Raw genomic sequence first — 21569 nt, 5'->3', positions numbered from 1 at the left:
GAACTGAAGGTAGGATGACTGGTTATATGGGACAATTTACAGTTCTCCAGAAACCAAGGACAAATTAAAACTTTCAATTTATTGCTAGGCATCACAGCTTTACTAATAAGTGGGATGATGAAGGTTGAAGCAGTTCCTTTTCAGAATTAGTTTTTTTATAGGCAGAATTAGGGGGGAGGCTAGGGTGGACAAAAAGTGCTTTGTAGCTATTTACTAGCCCCTAGATGTAGAAGATGGTGATGAAGAGAGGTGGATATAGTAAGAGTGGTGGGAACAGTTTGTCAACAACAACAACACACAGAAGAGTTAATAAAATAAATTATAGACCACATTTTCTTTTCAAACAAGCTTTAAATAGTCCATGTGTAACAGAATCATGTGTTACAGACAAGAAATTCTTTCTGCCAAAACACAGGATGAGTGTTTTTCCCCATCGTTCTTTCAAAATTACAAACTTAGGAAAAAATATTTCAAGAAACTAGATTTTTAAAAATAAAATTATGCTAAAAAACCAGAAAAGGCCAGTAAAATAGACTGGTGAAGTACATGAACAAGTCATCAGAAGAATGTCAGGACACAGATACTTACAAAAAAAACCACAGAAGTGGACATAAAGGCTTTAAAGATACACATACTGTGCAGGCTAATTTAGAAGGAGCAGAATGCATAGGCTTTATTGTAGCTTCTGTAATTCATGCATTTGTGTGTGCAGATAAAATACACTTAAAGCCATGTACTTAAATGCCATCAAGAAGACACCTGAACTCTTCCCAGCAACATCAATTGACTTCAGGGAAGAATTAAACCCAGTTCTGTTTATTTTTTATACACTGGCCCAATTCAAACCCATAATCTGTAAAAGAGAATAAAGTAAAAGAAAGAAACCAGGCATTTTGTCTGAGCCACTCGGAGACACTGGGACTGAGATCCAAACCCATGTTTTCATCATGGCTGCCAAGGAATATAATGGCAGCAACACTAGCCCAGACAGTTCCCAGCTGTGTTTCAGAGAGTGGCTCCAAGACCGATCCAAAGGTTGAGTGGGGAAAAAACACTGTAGTACATACATACATAGATGGCTCTTTTTGGAACAAAATAAGGTCTCACTACTGAGTATGTGGCAGTATGGAGTGTGCATTAAGATATACAAGTGAAATCTGCTCGGGGCACCTTCACTCAGAGGGGTAAGTCTTAAAATATAACAATAATAATAATAATACTTCTTTAGACTTGCCACTTGTTAGCAATTGTTTACATCGTAGAAAAATAGATAGTATTCTGTAACAAGAAATATAGTTACTTTGTTAAAATGGGCTATTTTAAACCAGCTACTATTCTTTCATATAAAGAATTTCTAAACAGCAAAACAAAAATAGGTAATACTGAGTGCAAAACAGCCAGTGGTATATTTTGCATTGGTTTGAAACACTAGTTGCCAGCTACTATAATTACACGTTCTGTACATTGTACTACAAAAGTCATCCATCTTTTAGAAGCTTTGAAGTTTTTGTTTTTCTTCTTTCTAGGTGGCAAGCAAGTATTTAATCTGAGTAAATTCAAACTCTGGAAGTTAGAAATAATTTCACAATTGGTCTTCGCTATCATTCTCTCACATTCCTTCTCCGACTTCGTGCAGCAGCACTTTCTACTTATGGCCAAAAATCCCTTAAGTTAAACAAAGTTTAGACTGTAGATACTTAGAAGTTTAGCTTATAAATTTACATTCTTTTAAAAATCATTTCACTAATCTCCCACGTTTACATTTACACCAAAGAGAAAGCTCAAAAGCCTCACTTCATGCATTTCATTGTCCCCACTGAAGACTGAAATAGAGTTCAGATAAAAACCCATTTCCAAGAGTTGGTATTAAGTTTTAATGCTACAAAGCCAGATGGTTCCAATGTATAAGTCAGATTTTGTTGTGGTCTCCGCAACAATTTCAGATACAAATAGCTAATTCCTAGTGGCAGTGGTAAAGGCATTATCAGTACACCATGAACACCACAAATAGAGGCAATTTCCAAGCATCAAAGAACAAAAAAACAAACAACGAGCACCCAGAAAAGAAAGAAAATACATCAGTGAAACATTCTTAGTTGAACAGAAGTCTCTCTATTGTCTTCATTCATCTCACACCTTTTCAACTTTGGTGGGGTCATATGTATCTGAAAAAAACCCAAGAAAATACTGTTAATAATGTATCGGGAAATCTATTCAACGTTGCTAGCTGTGGAAATGAGGCATCTTTTCCCTAGTTTTTATTTTAGAAAAGAAGCTAATACTGGACTTACAGCCTTAAGGATACATGCTACATTCCTGACCCAAATTCTGTATGTACTCAAGCGTAATTTGGGAATAACTTGGATCAAATGCATGGAGATAGCATTTGGAAAGCCTTGGGTGGGTAGGAACATGTGCACTGAATGCTAAGTGACTACTTCTAGTTTTCAGATGCTTTGACAAGGAGAGAATGACTTCAGATTTGCCCCCCCTTGTACTGAACACTAAGGACAAGTAAATGCTTCAAGCATCCTAGCAGGGTGTTTAAGGCTGGCTGAAGAAGTGATGATGCCATCCAACCATCAGAGTCTTTTCGTTCAATTGCAAATCCTTGGTTTCAGATTAATTCAGCAGAATACAGGAAAGCAAAGCTGTGTTGCATCACTATGGCTAGACTGTCTCACTTCGGTCTGCAGAACTGCAGCTCACGTTTTGAACATTATTCACTAAAGCACTTCACTGGCTTACTAGCACTGCTCTTCATTTTCAGCCCACCTCTTATCAGTTCACAGGACAGACCATATGTTGTTTTTCTTTTCCTGAATCCCCAGGCACACTCTTTTATCAGATTTTTTTATTGGATTCATCCCAACATTGGCCATGAAGTGAGTAGACAGGAGCCCTTTCCTTCACCTTTGTGACTTTGGGTAAGGATTGCACTGAAAGGGCTTTGCCTTGTGAGATATGCCCTCTGCCATCATGCATGCATCCGACTTATCCTGGGCTCCTGGGCAGAGGAATCGGTAGGCACACAGGGGCCTGGACAAACCAGCACTGCAGCCCGTGCTACCATGTGTTACTTGCTGCTCTTACGCAATCCGGGCATCTGCGCTAACCTTAAATGTCCCTCCCGTAGGCTGTACTCCCACAGCACTCGTGTTTAAACAGTTGAGCGTGAAAATAGTTGCACAAATAAGTATCACACTTTGGAGTAGAACAGTCACCCTCAGGACTTTTATGTTGATGTGAGTGAATGTCTTCATTCAAATAAGCATAAAAATCCTCAGAGGGAAATTTCTACTCCAATGTGCAACCATCCATCTACAGCATCCAGACTCACATCAAGGTGGGGCTGGCTAAGAAAGAACTTTTGGATTTGGCCCCAGTGCGTGGATTCCTATTGCAGGATCCTTTATCGCTTCTCTTGCCTACTCTCTTCAAATTGCTAGGTCAGTCAAGAAAGGAGTCTGTGCCAGCAATATCATGTTTTCAGAACTGCTTATCACTATTAAGCCTCCTCTGGTATTTCCGAACTTCAAAAAGAGATGCCATGTGAACGCAAAAGAAAAAAAAATCAAGGAGAAAATGTTTTTGAGGGTTAGTGCACTCCAGGATAATGCTGCATCTTTCTAAGCTTAATGAACTGATGGTGTGGGAAGATGTCTCTAAAGCAGTAACATCTTTTTCACTGTAAATATTTTGCCATCTAAACCGCTAGAACTGTTCTGAGTGAGGCTGACCTAACAATAAAAATGGATTTACATCCAGAAACCTGATTTTCCTAAGGCCAGACAAATTCACACTAATAAAACTCCCCCCAAAACTGCAGGTGCTCACTGTTTTGGGGAATCGGGTGGGGGGAGACAATCAGGCCACAAGACATGTAGTCTCTGTGTGGCTCAGTTTATTCCTTGGAAGCTGACCCATGCCCTCAGCACCTATACTAAGGACAGGAAAGGGCCAGGCTATGGCCCGGGCTCACTTCAAGGGAGACAAATATTGGAGTTCTAGCACTGAACAGAAATGTTTATTCAACATTTGGTAAAGCTCATTTTAAATGCTTTCTACAGCAACAAAGCCAGATCAGCAGCCTCATGGAAGCAGTCTTCAAACAGCAAAGGAGAAAATATACCCACTGCATTTGGAAAAATTTGGTGATGTTCTTCTAATGGCAGTATTTGCATAGTAAGATGAGCTGCTTGCACTGAGTTTCATCAGAGCTTTTACTCTGAGACGACTGTTTGTATGCCAAGCTGCATTATACATGTGAAAGCCTGTTCCTGCTAAGGGCTCTAGCCTCTATGATGGGCCCAATTCTGCAATTATAAGAGTAGCATCACCCTACCTCACTCCAAATAGAATGGCCTTTAGCAATATTTACTCTTTAAAAGCTATGAATACAAAGGTTTTCAACAAGAAATCTGGAGAGGGGCTTTCTTCAAGGGCATGTAGTGATAGGACAAGGGGGAATGGCTTTAACCTGAAAGGGGGTATATTTAGATTAGATATTATGAAGAAGCTCTTCACTATGAGGGTGGTGAGATACTGGAACAGGTTGCTCAGAGAAGCTGTGGCTGCCTGATGCCTGACAGTGTTCAAGGCCAGGTTGGACACAGCTTTGAGCAACCTGGTCTAGTGAAGGTGTCCCTGCCTGTGGAAGGGGGTTGGAAGTAGTTGATCTTTCCAACCCTGACTATCCTATGATTCTATGATCTTGAAGTCCCTTCCAACCCAAACCATTCTGTGATTCTATGCTTAATTCTCATTTCGTCTGTCAATGGTACCAGTAAGCTAATCTGGAAGTTGGAGTGAAAGTTAACAGTGGAAGACACAATATTAGACCTTTCCACAAACATGAATCTTCAGTCCTGCTTCATTAAGGTAAGGTGAAGATCTTGTGGCCATCAACAATTCAGGGTCTCTTTGGATTGGAAGAGATCAGTGGTGGAGATGCTTTCCCCTCCAATGTGAGTGTGTGCTACCCTGCGGTACTGGATGTGTGCAACAGGAAGAGACATCCACCATGCTTATCCAGGAATGAGGAGGGCTGTTATGTCTGTGAGGGAACTGCTGCAACATGAATACACTGCAGAATACAAGCCTGGCATTGCCAGCAAGAGGGATAAATTTAGACCTAATTTACTGCAGAATAAATCTCCAATAAACACACACAATCTGTTTTGATACATCCCTGAAGCCATGTCACCACAGCAGTTTATTTTCTTCACTCCAGCAGAAACCCCAAGGGAGAAAAGCATACAAAATGCATGTAGGGCATACTAGACCTGATGGGTACAAGCAAGCTGAATTAGCCTGTTTGGAAAATCTGGTCTCGAGAAATACAGTTCAGAACAGAAAGAGACATAGAGCTGTGAGATACAGAAAGAAGACGTGAAGGGAAAGGCTGCAAGACTGCAGGAGTCAATACTTAGAACTAATACAAATATTTCTCTTCAGACGGAAATACATAAATCCACTTTAAAGTATGCTCCATTTAGTTTCTGTTCCTCTGTACTAGAAAACTGTGAACAGATTTATATTGGTGAAGTTTAATGAATAACCTGCGCAGATTTCAAGGGAAAGTGTTAGCTGTTATGGAGAGGGCAGAAAAAGGAAGAAGGAGATTAATACTCATTTAACAACCTTCACACCATACATTCACTCACTCCAATTAGTTTAATGGATTAAACAGGTGGCTTGGGAGATTTATCCCTTTACACAGATCTACGGCAACAACTGATTTTCAGTGTTCAACACAAGGCCATATGAAAACCACTTTGAAGAGAGAACAGCTCATGTTACTTTGGGGATGCATCTGGACTACAAAGTTTCTATACTTCTGAGAGATGAGGAACATAAAAAAAAAAGAAAAAGGTGTTCACTGAGAAGGTCAACTTTCCATGTGACCTGGGGATAACACTTATTCCCAACATCTGAGCTGGAAAATAGTCATGAGAGAGAGAGAATTTTCCAGGCCTCTCAATGCAGCCATTTCCCAGGGGCTTCAGAGAAGAACATCAGATTTTTATTTTTAGTTTCTTCTGAACTCTGATACAGTATGTGTCTACTTAAGAGAGGGAAAAAATGGGTATTCAAGGAGAGGTTATGATTAAATCACCACGTTCCCAAACACTGGCACTAGAGTGACTATCTTTCAACTCTGCTGTTTGAAGCTGGCTGTTCCCTGAAACAATTAGACAGAGATGAGACCTCAGAGGGCGCTCCAGTCTCTGTGAATGAGTTTCAGTATCACAAGTGAGTTTTACAGTACCTTTTCCTAAAATGGGATCAGAAAACACTCATCTCTTCCACAAGGAAAGCAAAGGGGTGGCAACCAGATGGGGGTAGTACCACCTACAGCCTGTAACTATTTGAACAGCATTATGTGGGCATAAGCAAATCGATCATGCCCATTACATAAGAAAACAGCACCCATCTGGATCTCCTGTAATAGGGTCTTACCTAAAGAAAAGTCTTTGTCGATCTTCTTCTTGTCCATTCCACCTAAATATCCATTTTCACTGAGAGAGATGACACGCTTGGAAACAGCCCCTGAGCTTGCCAGTTTGTTTCCTCTTTCCTCTTGTACCCTCGACAGCTTCTCCTCATCCACCTCCTCTCCTGAGTCTGCGCTCTTAATGCTCAGACGTCTCATCCGGGACACAGAGTCAACTTCTTTCATTCGCACTAGGCGATCCATGGCAGTCCGGCTAGGTGGAGAAGCGAGCTTACCTTGGAGTGTCTCTATCACTTTTGAAGTGCTCCTCACTCTCTTTTCTGAATGCTGATACGCAGTTGACTTGCAAACCAAGTTTTGGTCCTCACCTTGGCTGGGACTCGCAGGTTGTTCAAGAACTTGCTCTGTTACCTGTGGTTTAGCACTGGTTTTCTGGTGAGCAGTCTGGCATTCATCAGGGTGTAAAGACCGGCCTCCTACTCTGACAAAGAGAGCACTCTCTGTCCAGCCACACTTTCGTCTGCCTTCATAAGAACCCTCTTCTTTTTTTTCTTTGTCACTTACTGTGCTCCCCACTGATGACCCAAAGTCCTGGGCACCATTTGCAGGGTTAGTGCTTGGGTGGGGCCCAAGGAGGTCATCTGGAAGGAGAGACTCCACTGCTATATCTATACCTAAAATTCTTGCAGCTCTTGCCTGCAGTGACTCATTCACAGGGATTTCCACTGCATTTGCATTTGAAGAGTAATCAGAACTGTTAGCCCCGGATCCTGGGGCTACATCAAGTCCCACTGACCTCAAATCTGGCTCTGAGCGCCCATGGTTCCTCTTCGTTAGTGACAAGCGTACTACCGAGCCTCTCTCTAATACTGTATCATTTGTGGGAGTTGCACCTTTGCTCAGCTTCACAAAGTCTAGGTAATTTTGGTCTTCACTCATAGCCTGCAAGACAGGGTTATTGAAAGGATTACTGTGACATGAACTGCTTGGGCTACTGGACAAAACTCTCTGGAGAGGGTCCACCTGACCTGGCTGCTTGGTTTTTATGTTCTTGGCTTCCCCCATCCTCATTTCTGTTATCAGACTTCCATCTGCTGGTCTGACTCCTTCACTGCTCCCTCCTGGCTGCAAAGAGCCTTGAGAGCCAATGCTGCCTGGCTCTCCACCATGCTCCGTCCCCAGACTCCAACTTTCAGACTTACTTTTAACTCTTCCTGACTTAAATACAGGCCCTTCTGGCACAACCATTTCTGATTTCCCACTGTGTTTTGGCTCCTGGTTCAACTTCCCATTTCTGGACGCCCTCCTTTGCCTAAGGGCACCTGCCTGTGGGGAAGCTGCAGCACTTTCCAAATCTTCTTCACTGCTTGTGCTCTCCTCCTGCTCTTGCAGCTCCTTGTTAAAACTTTCTAGCTCACTTATCACATCCCAGGGCCGGCGACTTACAGGCTTCAACAGAAACTGACCAAACAGCTCTTTACTGTTGCAGGGAGCACCTGGTTCTCCCTTCATTACATCTCCCTTGGAAATAAGGCTGGTTTCCCTCTCCTGGGCAGACATGGGCTGGCTCCGCAGCACTTTTGGGGAGGGGGCCTGAAGGACTGAGGTGGCAGTCCTGGAAAATGCGCTGTTGCTAGACTGGCTGAGGTACATCTGACCCTTCATACCATAAGTGCTCAGCCTGCAGCTTCTCTCATCAGAAGGTAACTCTGTCTGGTTTGACCCTATCGTGGATACTGTACATCCTAGGAGCTTTGGAGACAGTGGTTTGTTACTATTGGGCTGCCCAGGCTTTGTACCATGGAAAAATTCTGGGCTTTTAGGTTCTTCTGTGAAACTGGTCTGTGTCTGCTGGTCTTTGTACTGATCACCTGGCCAGGAGCCAGAGTATTTGAGCTCTCTGTGTTTTGCAGGCTGAATAAATCTGAGGTCATTCACTTGTTTGAACTCTTCTGGTCTCCACAGCTCTTGTTTTTGTAACTCATTTTTATTGGTCATGCTTCCTGTAAGCGCTTGTAACTCCAAGTCCGTTGAAGACATACTTAAGAGACTTTGTTCTTGCAAAGCCCCATTGTTATCAAACCCATTCTTACCAGGGCTCTGGGTTATGTTGTTGTTCCTATCTGTATCTGGCAGACTGGATTCTGATTTAACTGGGATAGATACCAAACAAAATATAGTTTCATTCATTTTTTTCTTTGAACTCTTTTTGCTCTGCATCCCAGTTCCAGGTTCAAACTTTTTCACTTTTGTAACAGTCTCACAGGTGCTGTCCATATGTGAGTTTCTTACAGGAAGTTTGCCTTTTGTGTACTCTGCACTGGCTTCGTTACAGGGGCTGTGATTAGTTGTGCTACAACTGTCTCTTTGGTCCAGCAAGGCACAGTTTTCCTGATCTCGGATGGACGGTGCCAACCATCTGTTGCTATGGGTGGAGCTGATGGAAGTTCTGTCGCCCTTTGCAGAATTGGACAAGTTTGATGCATCCAGAAAGGCACTGTTGTACTGCACTTCAAGATCCCTCTCTTGCAAAGCACCAGAACTGGGACTACGTGCATTTTCAGTGTATTTAGTGTTGTCCTGAAGACCTTCCAGTGGTGCAATTTTAATATGTCGTATACGAGGATCATCAAAGGGAATATACTGAACAGAACGCAGGTAGTCAGCAGAGCGCCTGACATGGCTTTGCTTCCCATGAGGAAGATGGTTGTCTTTGCAAGGGTCACCCCCTGCTTCAGAAGTATTCATGGCTGGTCGTTGGCAGGGGACAACCCGCTCTGCAGGATCCTGCTGATTGCTGCTGGCATTTGTGTCTGTGTTAGGCACTTCACTGAGAGGATGCGGGGTCACGTTTTGGTGAGGTGGGGATTTGTAAGAAGGAGGAGGTACATAAACTGGGGGCTCCAAACCAGAGTCTTGAATGCAAGCCTCTTGCCTTGGCTCATTAACTTTGGCTAAGTAGGAGATGGGTTCATCTTTCCGGTAGTGGTCCTGGAAACCCACAGTATGGGCAGGTGCCCTGGTCTGCCGCTGCAGTTCATAGGAGGGAGGCTTGAGAGGTCTCCCATACTTGGGTTTCACCAGGGGAAGGAGATGGCCTCCCGTTTCATGGGGCTTGGCTGGTTCCACACTCAGTTTGTTTGGGGGATAGGAGGGGGCTTTAGTTACACTGAGTGAGTTGTTACTGTTGGTCAGGGAGGGCATTTCCACACACCTCATGCTCTCGGGTGAAAGGACCCTCGGCAATGATTGTGATTTCCCCTTATTGTGGGTGCTCAGTACGTTGTCTCCCAGAGTCAGTGAATACAGCTCCTGAAGCAGCTTCTCTCTGTCACCCTCAGACATTTGCCTCCCTACCTTTTTTGGCTGGTTCCAGCTTTCCATTCCCATACTTTGCCACCTGCAGTCACTGGGCACTTCACAGCTCTCCTGCAAGCCGCGTCTTCTGCTGTACCCTGAACCTGTGCCCACCTTCAGCTGACTCTCCTTGGGGTGTCGGGGTGCCCCCGGAGCTGCAGCCAGGCCTTTCATTTCTACACCGGCTTTCTGAGAATAGCCCAGGAGCACACTGAAGTCCTGTCCTCGTCTTCTCCAGTAGGCGAGATCTTTATCAGTCTTGGGCTGGGAAGACCGTGCTAATTGAGGCCTGTCATAAACCCTGAAAAAGAAACGCAGTGTCACAGGCAGTTTGCACAGATGCCCGCTCTTTCTCTTATGAGTAAAGCACATTAGGAGGTCAAATGTGGAGTTATGCCAATGGGGTTTGTGTAATCTATTTGCAATCAGATGATATTATGATTTTAATGAGAGGATTTAAAAGTCAGTCATTAGTGTGAGTAAACGAAGGGACCAATGCTCTGCTGGCATATTGTTAGCTATGCAAAGCTGTTAGAGAAACAAATGCACACAGTTACATGCTGTGCAAGCATGCACAGCCCTCCTTGATGGACACTAGAAACCCAGACGTGATTGTGCTAAACTTATTTCTGCACTCTGCTACATCAAAATCTATAGATGTCAAGGGGACTACTGTGATACACAAGTTTAATAGTAATCCAAAAAGCAGAGGTAGGGAGAACAGATAGAGGGCTATTTCATAAGATATATTCTGTGAGAAACATGATCTGCATCCTACTGCAAGAACTAAAATTTTACATGCTGTTTCCAGTGTTGCTTCTTTTCATTTTTCCGAGGGAATGAATTCCTTCAAAATACTTTTGATTAAATGACACATGCCACAACAACGGTGATGCATCAGCACAATTCTGATTGAGGGAAACCAATATTTAAAATCTAAAATACCTCAAAAGAGGTATAAATTTCCCATATAAAAGAGGGATTAACTCCAACAATCCATTACTGAAATATGAAAGACATAAGTCACTTTACTGTGGATTAAAAATCCAGAACACAAATTCACATGAACAGAATAAGCTCTTTGTGTGTTCTGAATGGTGTAAACTGTTTTAGATATTACTACAGAACAAAATCGGTACCCTTCTATATAAATAATTAATAAATCTTCTACTTGAACTGTGTTCTGCTATTCTTGTACCTGAGGTGTCCAACAATATAACTGCTTTTACACTGTGTGGCTGCCACCAGCATAAGAGTGGAAATAAAAATCAAAATTGACAGAAATAGGACAAGTATGTAGATAGAACCCAAGAATTTCTTTCTCTTCCCTCCACCCCAAGGTACATAAACAGTCATCTGGCTCTTTTTAACTAAAAAACCCTGATCTATTTAAATAGTAGTTTGTAAAAATATAATACAACTCAAAATTTGGAATGAAAATTAAGCAATCCAAACCCACAGCAATTTTCTTTTATGTATATTAACTTCATCCATGACTATAAAAGTTTAAAAACCAAACTGGGATAACGAGCATCTTGTTCATATTAATTCAACTGGATTAAGACTTAACATCTGAACAAAATGTTCTGCTGCTGAAGCGCAAAGTACAGTTCAATTGCTGAACCCCAGGAAGTAACAGACATAGAATCATAGAATCAATCAAGTTGGAAAAGACCTTCAAGATCATCAAGTCATCTTCATTAATCAGGGAGATATAACAGAATACCTACTACATGGGAAAGTTGATTGCAGGGACAACAAACATTTCCATGCCCCTCTGCATGTGGAGACACAGAGTTGAACAAATGCTGCCTCCTTCTGAGATTATCAGATCTACCTATTCATCTCATCCCCACTCTGCTATGGCACCATTTTTACCTGCATTTACAAAACAAGGTGACAAACAGTGTCTAGCACTAGTGAGGAGGGAATGGAGAGACTGCTCCTTCTGTTTGATTTTATCCATTATTTTAAAAGGGTCTGCAGAAATTGCAGAAAGTACAGGGTCATAGATTCCAAGATCAGAAGAGACTGTTATGATTATTTAGTCTGACATCTTGCCCAACACAGACCATCAGACTTCTTTAAAATGATTCCTGCTTCAGTGGTAGCATGTCTTTTAGAAAAGCATCTAAAAATCTTGATCTTTATATTTCCAGAGATGATGTTGCAAAGCTTAATTCACCATCAAAAATATCAAAGTAAACCCAAATTCTTATTAACCTAAATATAAAAACATCCAGGGAAGGAGGTAAGGTAGACAATAATATTGAGATACGCAACAATTTCAACCAACAGCATGGGAATGGAATGGGCTATCTGTTTAAAGGATTTAATAGGAAATCAGGAAAGGGAAGGAAGCATTACTCGACTCTTTCCTAGGAAACCACTAAAACAGAAGAGTTTTGGTTAGTTTGCTTTTTTAAAAACAAACAAAATCCAAGCTCAGTCATTTATTAAAGTAAATTAGCCCAAGTTAGCGACAGCTTCAGTTACAGAAAGGATGTTTCTCCATTTATTAAAGGCTGTTTAAAAGATTAAATTTATTTTAAAGATTAAAATATTAATAAGTAGGCTCCAGTAATTAACTTCGGAACATGATACAAACCACCACATAACGTGTACTATGTCATCATTGCAACATGAGTGCAGAAAAGATACTGAAAAGGAGGTATTCAGAGCATTTTAAGCCTGACCTTTTCTATGATCTGTTCACAAGATGGACAATATCAGTCTCTCCAGCTCCTGGAGCGGGTGCTAGAAGTGGTTACAGCCAGCCTGTATTGTAGGCAGCATAAACTTTTGGAGAGGAGGGCACTTCACTGTGCAGTGCGAAGGGGATGCTCCACAGCCTTCCAAAGGACACTCCTGCTTAGCTCCAGCCTGAAGGCTCCTCTGCTTCCAAGGACGGAAAACGGCTCCTGCACATGTGCACACTGCAGGCATGGCAGGCAGGCAGCAGGCAGTGGGGCAGCACTGCACAACCACACTGCTTGCGGCCACTACTGCAGCAGAGAGTGCTGCCTTCTGGGATAGATGACACTTTTGGGCCTTGGGTCAATGAAGTGGTGGAAAGAAGAATCCAAGGGGCACCCCAAGTTCAAAATGCTCCACTACAGCCTCACCAATGCTACATTTTTAGATGGAAAACACCAGTCATGCTGCAGTCTTCATGTCCAGGACATATTATCAATGAAAAGACCCCAGAACCCCTCTTAGCAGTAGCTAGTCTCTGATCATGCTACTACAGAATTCTGTGTCACCCCATGACATCCCAGTACTGATGCACAAAGAAATGCACACCTGGACACAGCAGCCTGCAACTGCTTCACAGCTGTGAGGGGTGACAAGGATGGAGTGGTCCCATGGGACCAAGGAGGTAGATTTTAACATCAAGAACTCTTTTCTAACAGGGCCTGCTTCTAACGAATATCAAGTTTGCTGTCATGAAATGCTGTAAACTGAATCTGCATCTAATGAAAACTGTTCAAAAAACCTCCCCAAACTATTGCTAGCTTTCTATGAATTTCAGGTCTTTGCAAGAAACAAGGCCATCAGTCCATCCTGCACTACCTGCATGACTGCATTTCACCAAGCTGCCACACTCAGAGCAACGGGTGGAAGCTGCCCAGCTCCCCTAGGGTGACTGACCAGCAGGACCTCACATGATGCACATAATGGGGCCAGAAGTGAAGGAGTGTGGCACAGGCTTCAAGTCAAAACCCTGCAGAATGAGGCCCCTGCAGGGCTCTCCACGGAGTTTTTGTCCCTGTTTTTGGCTGCCTGTAGGCAAATGGTAGGCAGTAGGCACCCAGTAGCTCATGGTGCCTGAGCTGCTTTGTGCCCAACCAAGAGGCACTGTTCAGAAACTTCCAGGACTTGGCATCAAGGGGAAAACTTTTCAGAGGGCTGCTCTGGACACTGACAGCTTCTGTTCTGGTTTGGAAGCCTATCCTCACATACACTTTCCCAAGCCCTGGCACTGGGAAACACCAGCACACTTTTCTAATATTTCCAGCAGGTGATCTCATTAATGATGTCTATTTCTGCCTGAATTTGCTAGTTACCAACATACTTTCTCCCACACAAACAGCTGAGCTGCCTTTTCTCTCCACTCAGAAGAGAAGCAGGAGAGAGTTCTATGAACCCTGTCATCTCTACCAATAGCATCAGTTTTCCCATTTTTTTTTTGCCTCATCTCCTCTCCCAAACCTTTATTGTGAGACCTCCTAATGCTCAGTTAAGTAAGGACAGTAAGGACAGCCCTCCCATCATCTGCTTCCCCACACTTTGCCTGAAGAACAACGGGATGGAGCAAAACATTACTTCTCGGCTCCATCGGGGTGTCACTCTCCCCTCGCAAGCAGCAGCAGCGGGCGGTGTGATGTGCCCACATGCAGTTGCTATGAAGCCTGTCTCCTCCTCCTCCTCCACAAAGTTTCATCAGCATAACCACCCCAATGAGCGGAGACAACAGCATCATCTCCTGCCATCATGAAACACCCTGAGCTCTGCAAACCTGTCTGTGTAGGCAGCAACGAGGTGGGCAATGTCACTCGCTTCTGTGGTGCTTGGAAGGTGATTAGCTCTTCTATATCAGTGAGTGGTCTGGGCAAGAGCATGGTGGAGATAATTCCCTGGCTGAGGAGCCTGAGTCATTCTCTGGATTGCCATGGTCAGGGGCTAGTCAGGGTCTGTGAAGACAGTTGGGACACACTCTGCCTTTTCTGGGCCTCTCCTGCTGTGGTGCAGCACTGGGAAGGCAGTGCCAGAAAATGGCTGCAGGAAGCCTGCAGTGCCCAATGTCTTCATATTGGATCTTGCTGGGTGGTTGTCCCCTCTTCAGGCCTAAATGGTTCCCAAATCTCTGCAGCATGCAGTTCTTTCCCAGTCTGAGAACCAGGAATCTATTTCCTATGACAGCACAGAAACCAGACAGTGGAAGAGATCAAAATCCCCAGTGGGATTCACCATGGCCTACCTGTAAAAGGCCAAAACATTCCAAAGTGGGTCACCTTCCCTTCAGTTTCAAAACAGCTCACACTTGCATGGCAGCCCTGTGCCTCAGATGTGCCTCAGGGTCAGGAGGGGGTCCGTCACCCTGGCTGGGGCTCGGCAATTGAAACATGGGTGCTGCAGCACTGAAGCTGCAGCCAGCTTTCCCGGATCTGGCCCAGAGGGCTCGCTCCTCCCTTCCTGCACCAGCAGTGCAGTGTCGTGCTCTGCACACCCAGAGGTGGCAAGAAAGGCACGGCTCAGACAAAGGTTTTCCCTTGTTCATAGCTGCTAGTGCCTTGTAAGAGTTCCCAATAGGCTCTCTGGGAATCACAGTTTGCTGTAACAATAAGAAAAGAGTTCTATCTTTATGAAGGTGTGACAAAGCCACTTCCAGGGCTGTGTTCCCTATGTTATGTTGAAAAGACACTTTAAAAAACCAGATGACAGTATTTAACTACACTGTAGGCTGACAGGTTCCACTCCTTGCCTTTTGAGCTTTAGAAAGAGATGTTTAAATTGTCAGATTGTATTATTTTGTATTTAGCCATCATGAGCAGTTACAGACACCTCTGCCATGTCTGAAACATGGGGCAGGTATGTGATCCCCTACAGATGCACTCAGAGAAGAGGGATGCAGGGAGGCAGCAGTCCTCCCTTGCCACCATGCACCCACACAGGCTCTACCTTACAGGGTGTGGGAGCAGCAGCATGGGAGTAGCCTCCAGCCCTGTACAGCCATATATCTTCTTCACATCAACTTTTCTCCATACTGTAAACTCGGTTCCAAGGCCAAGCACCACCCTCCTCTGCCCCCCTGCACACCCTCTTCCCCGGCTTCAAAACCTTTTCCCCTCTCATTCTTTCTCACTGTCTTCCCTCACTTTATTGCTGTCCAGTTTACTTCACCCATAACACACCCTGAAGAATCCTCCTCATTACCTTTAAACCTGTGTCCTCTCCTTCCTTCTGCAGAAGGGCTGGTTCCACCTGGGGACTTTCACCGCAGCTGGGATGTGCTGCCCTAGGACTGCTTTGCAGAGCTCACATCTCTTCCTGCCCATTATCCTAGCTGGCAGCCAGGAGCCATTCCAGCTCCAGGCAAGCAGGCTTGCAAGAAGAAGAGACATGAAGGGGAAGAACAGACAGGCCCAGCAGTCAGGGCCCACATGCCTTTGCCACATGAAGGTCTTCTTGAGAGGACAACCTCCCAAGGCAGCAGCGTTTTGCCCTGATTTCAGTTTCAGGCCCACTAGGCAGGAGGAAGGGGCTTTTCCTCATAAACTATCGTCACACTTGGGCTGGCTTCCAGTCCTGCTCTAGCCCCTTTCCTTTGTTCATCTGCAGCACTCAAATAGCTGCAGAACAATGGCCAAGCGGTGGTGTGTACACACAGCTCTTCCTGCCCAGCCTGCCCCAGCCCCAGCACGCACGTACTTCGTGTTAAGCAAGCCACGGTTGTACAAGCACATTTTATGGAGTGACGACAAGAGCTTCCACTGGCTTGGAGTGGTTTTAAAAAGAAATGCACAGGCGCCTTCTCATGTTTACTCCACGAGAGCAGCCTCAAAAAACCAAGAAAGTCCTTGGTGCATTTAGGCACACCCTAATGTGCTCAGCACGTGGCTAAATCCACAGCAAAAATCAGGGTGTGTATATGGCAGAAGAAGAAGCTTCAGTTTTTTAAAACTGAAGCAAGAGCTTTTGCCTCCCCCCTTTTTTTAACCTGTACTTGGACTGAGCTTTTCTAAACCCATCAAAAAGGCTTTTCTAATACAGGCCACGTTAGTAAATGAAACATTCCACTTCCCATCACCCCAATATTCTCAAAGGCCTAGCTCTAAGCAGAAGATGAATGGATGTGCCACTGCTTCGTGTGGACTTGCACCGCATGGAAATGGTCACTAGTATGGGAGCAGAAAAGGAGTACAGGAAGGTGGTGTCAGAGGTCAGGGTCATGCTTAGTTAACTGTCAGGACCAAAAGGAAAAGAAAGCAAAGCCATGGCATGATGCTGAAACTTACCCCCCTTCTGAAGTATGAAAAGTGGACAAACCCTGAAGGTCATGGTGGTAACCAGGACCTGCTTGCCTCCCTTGGCTCCCATGGCTGCTTTCAGTGCCGCTCGAGTTGGTTTTCACCAGAGGTTTCTTGCTGTAAGCCCCAGCTCTTGATTCTGCCTCAAACCCGTTCAGCGTTCTCTGAGCAGATCTCTTCCCCGTGATTTCCTGCCGGCATCCATCATACCTGTTCTCATATGAAACAGGGGGATTTTTTGACAACTTGTATCCATGAGAAATAAGGAGGTCTTCGACACTGAACATGTTGTGCTGGTTTCACTCACAGCTGTGCCATCAAAAAGCTCTTTCCAGAAGGATCCATCACTGGAAAACAAAACCATAAACAAACGGAAGGCTGCTTTAAACAAGGAAAGATATCTTTGATCAGCTGATAGGCTACTGAAGCTGAAAGTCTCATCCTCTGGCCTCAGTCTTCCCCAGCACCAAACAGATGAAGCAAAGTGCATGCAGATTCTGATGAATCATGTGCTGACCTTCCCTAGGCAATATACCTCCATACACTCAGCCCAGCAGCAGATGCTGCACTGCTGCTGACTCAGTCCGTTCCACTGAAGAATTCACTGGTGAATTGCAGCTTTCAGATGTCACTAAGTGATCTCATAAAAACACTTTGCACTGGAGGTAAGCCCACACTTTCTGTAAAAAACAATTTTTTTCTAGTCATGGAGAGGTGTGTTCTGTATTACATTTGGAGTTGCTGCAGGAGGGGGAGGATTACAAGGCAGCATGCCTCTCCCTACAGCTCCGCATATTCCCATTAAGAAAAAATGTTCACATGAACAAAGACAAAATATGCATGAGAACAAAAATTAATTTTATGCAACCACATGAGAAACCCAGGTAATATCATGCATACCCCAGCTAAACAGTTTGTTTTTACAGATTTTACTTTGTTTTCAGCCTCTTGGTCTCCTGGAAGGAGTAATCCTCCAGAGTAATACGGAGTAATCAGTAATCCTCAACTAGAATAATACAAACCCTAAGATTTCAAGCACACTCTATTTATACAGCAAAATTGCACTGTGTAAAATGACTGGCAACAACCTGAGATGATCGTGTCTGTTGTGTCTCAATGACTTCCAAGTCATGGGACAGTCATGACTTTTCTTCCTGGTCACCAGGCCTGCCCTCAATTCTGCACTGACTAGAGCAAAGATCCAGTAAACTCAGTTAGTTGGCTGGCAACAATCTTTATTTTCTATACCACTCCCACATCTTTATGGAATTATGGCAACTATAGAATACCAATTCTCCCAGAGTTTTAAAATCCATGGAAGGTAATGATCTATTCTGTAGGTTGTGTGTAATGATGGACCCATTCTGATACATTCCTCCTTGCTTGAGCTGTGTTACTAGAAGAAAGAAATTAAAACAAAAGGTGGATAAAGAAGTGAAACACACAGAAATAGATCAGTTACGTAAAACACTTAACATGATTTTCCCCACACAAAGAATTCATTTAACATGCCTGGTGAGTACTCTGTGTCCTTAGAAGTAGTAGGTCTACCTGAGGGCCAGGAGCCCAGCATTGGCAGCTAGTCAAAAGGAGATAGTCTCTGCAAAGATCATGACAAGTAAGTACTTTATACACTAGTTTCTAATGCTCTTCATGGGCAAGAAGAAAGAACTCTGTTCACTGCTGTTTACAATTATTTACTTGAGATGAAGCAACTACTGATTTGGCTCCTGTGCGTTTATTAGTACTAAATCTCTCAGGCTACGTACACACAGAAGTTGATTGGGTGTCTTAGAATGTAAACCAGCTTCTGTGGTGCAGCACTCCATATATTATGGCCACTTTTTGCCTACCCAGCACCCCAACCATTTTCTGCTCCCACCCTGTCTCCAGGATGCTCTGCAGACTGTGGAGCCGGTCTGGCCAGCCGCTCTGGTCCAGCCTGGTGCGCAGCTCCCAGGCACACAGGGACACTCTAGCTGCCTCTGCCCTGCACTGCCCACAGCACTTGCCTGAGGACAGCCCACAGCATGGAAAAACATGCACAGTTTTTATGCAGAGCCACAGTTTAACTGGGAACCTGAACGCTGCAGAAGTGGCTTTTCAGCTTGAGAGCCTTAAACTGGTTTGTCTCTAGAGCTTTATGAATCTTCTCCCTTTTCACACACGTAACACTACACACCCTTTAAAAACAGAGATTGTTTATTTAAAGCTCTATGCTGGAGATATTTTAGGAGTATCCTTTGCTAGAACAGGACTCCAAATGCCCAATAAGCGTTCTGAGTAAGCGAGCCAGCAGTAAGTACAAGCAGCCAGAAAGCAGAGAGGAGCAGGACCCTTCCCTCTTGGAAGAAAGGAAAAGGTCCATGGGTTATTTTTGAATGCTGACCTAAAAGGCTGATTTTCCATCCACTCGCTGCCCCGGACTGTGAAAGGAGCCAGGTTCGAGCAGAGCAAGGGGAACAGCTGGCTGCTAGAGCTATTCAGCTTCTAACAAGAGAAAGATCCAATGTGACCACCATAAACATCAGAAAGCAGATCAGAGCACTCGCAGGTGCAAGGAAGAAATGTGCTTTTCCTGCTATTATTGTCAGACTGGCTTGGAGCGCAGCTTAACCCCCTCTCTGCCGCCCACTGCAGCCATGGTGCCATCAGAGAGGCAAAAGCAAGTGGATAAGAAACTTCCAGCCTGTGGGGTTTACTCTGAACCTCCTCTTGGTATTGGTAGTGAGGAGCAACAGGGTGGAAATACACCATGAGGAACCAGTGCAACTGTCTCTTCCTGCTCTGCAGACTTATCATGTGTGGACGGGAAAGCCCTGGGGTGCTATGGGTGGTGGGAAGGCCTGGCTGGGAGCAGGATGCTATCACTGTGCCTGTCACAGCTCCACAGTGGGAACAAGGCAGAGAAGCCTGCACCTCTCTGCCTTCACCACGGTGCCCTCAGCACCAAAGCCCCCAGTGAGCTCTCCCCAGACCAACCACATAGAGAAATGCTCCATGCCTATGGCACAAGCTGCCAGCAGCTGGTAGGAGTGGTGGCCATGGCCACTGGATGGGACGCTGTTAGGACACATAGAATCAAGTAATGGCTTGGGTTGGAAACGACCTTAAAGATCACACAGTTCCAACTCCTTGCTACAGACAGCGACACCTTCCACTAGGCCAGGTTGCTCAAAGCCCCATTCAACTTGGCCTTGAACACTGCCAGGAATGGGGCAGCCTGTGCCAGTGTCTCACCACCCTCACAGTGAATAATAGGGCTGTGTAGCAGTCATGGGGAGGTACCTTCCCCCACATCAAACCTGGCCAGGGCAGGGGAGCCAGAGGCTCCGCCTGAGCAAACCCTGCAGGACATAGACCATATCAGCACGTAATGTTCACAAGGACGCCGGCCAGCTTCCCAAACCTGGCTGCAGTGCTGGGATGCTCTTCCCACCCTCCCTTAGATAAATAAATCTAAAAAATAAAATCAAAGGGATTGGATCAGCAGGAGTAACAAAACCATCGCTGCAGTCCTGTCCTGTACATACTCTGTCAGACTGGGCCAAAAGAGTAAAGGCTGTGCAGAGCTGCTAATTTGAGGGAAGATCAACAACACTGGAAAGCAGTTTGTTTTTCCAGCAGTCATTTGTTTTGTTTGCCAATGACATCAGTGCTTTCTGATAGGGTTTGCTTCCTGAGGATGCCTGCTATCTTGCCAGCGTTTCCGACTTGTCCCCAGCAGCCGGTACAGCTCCGCATAACACTGGAAACAGGGGCCAAGCTTTTCTCTGGAAACTTCTCAGCAGCACTCTTGGATGCAAAGAAACAAGCATGAATGGCGGAAATCAGCACCGGCCCCCTTGTATGCGGACACAATGGGGATCCGCAGCCTTGGCAAGCGGGACACAATGAGACCACCAGACGGAAACGTCATCAGAGCACCTTGTCTCGGGGTGCTCTGTCCAGAAGCAGGGATCTCATCCTGGCCCTGAGAAAAGCCACAGTACTCCTGAAAGACACTCTGAAGAAATCTGTTGCTAGAGTTTCCTCTGAGCTGCTTTTAGAGCCCATTCTCAGTGGGGCAAACACACTGTTTTCTGTTGATAGTCTGCCTTCAGTTGCAGGTTTCTTTAGTGGCAAGGGTTCCCAAGCCTTATAATTTTGGAGGGTGGTGGGGGTACCACCACCACATGCACAATGACCAGTACCAGTGATGATGAATGCCAACACTTCCAGCAGTGGCAGAAGCAGCTCTTACCTCCATGCTCTGAAATGGTTTGCATGCCATTCCCACTCTCCCCCTTGCATGGTGTTTGGAGCAGCCCATCCACCCTTTACAATCATAGGTTGGAAAAGACCTTTAGGACCGTCAAGTCCAAACTTTACCCCAGGACTGCTTTAGCCCTGGTTCCAGAGAGTGTCCTGGCACAGCATCCATGTACTGGGTGGGAGACCAGAAGACCTGTCTGCCCTCTATCTCCTCACTCTCTGCTACTTGAAATAAAGTAGAAGGTAGCAATCCTTCAACGGTTTAAATACAACCACTGAAGTCCTTCTGCCACATGATTTGCCTGCCCCACCTCTGCAGAACTATCTCTAACATTTTTTGTAAGTGATTCTGTACAACTGCACAGAGGAGAAAACATCGAAGGAACATGATTCATACTGCAAAATGAAGCATACAGACATCATGAATTGCCAAAATCAAGGCACCCTGCATGGATACATGAGTTGCTGCA

The 21569-nt window shown here is 44.8% G+C and overlaps 1 protein-coding gene across 2 annotated transcripts; it reads right to left on the bottom strand.

Annotated features, from left to right (window-relative positions):
* Nucleotides 1-1827: 1827 nt before the first annotated feature.
* Nucleotides 1828-17132, bottom strand: JCAD (junctional cadherin 5 associated; the record flags this gene model as incomplete). Of its 2 annotated transcripts, XM_080610469.1 has the most annotated exons (3): nucleotides 1828-2165; nucleotides 6463-10115; nucleotides 16834-17132. In XM_080610469.1, the coding sequence occupies 3 exons, from the start codon at nucleotides 17130-17132 to the stop codon at nucleotides 2131-2133; spliced, it is 3987 nt and encodes a 1328-aa protein (XP_080466595.1). The 2 variants fall into 2 exon arrangements, with proteins under 2 accessions (XP_080466595.1, XP_080466594.1); XM_080610468.1 differs by lacking the exon at nucleotides 1828-2165 and having other exon boundaries at nucleotides 6368-10115.
* Nucleotides 17133-21569: the final 4437 nt, after the last annotated feature.

This window comes from Psittacula echo (assembly GCF_963264785.1).
Source record: "Psittacula echo genome assembly, chromosome: 2".
Classification (NCBI taxonomy): Eukaryota; Metazoa; Chordata; class Aves; order Psittaciformes; family Psittacidae; genus Psittacula; species Psittacula echo.
The sequence above is the reverse complement of the archived record's forward strand: the minus strand, read 5'-3'. Positions and strand labels throughout refer to the sequence as shown.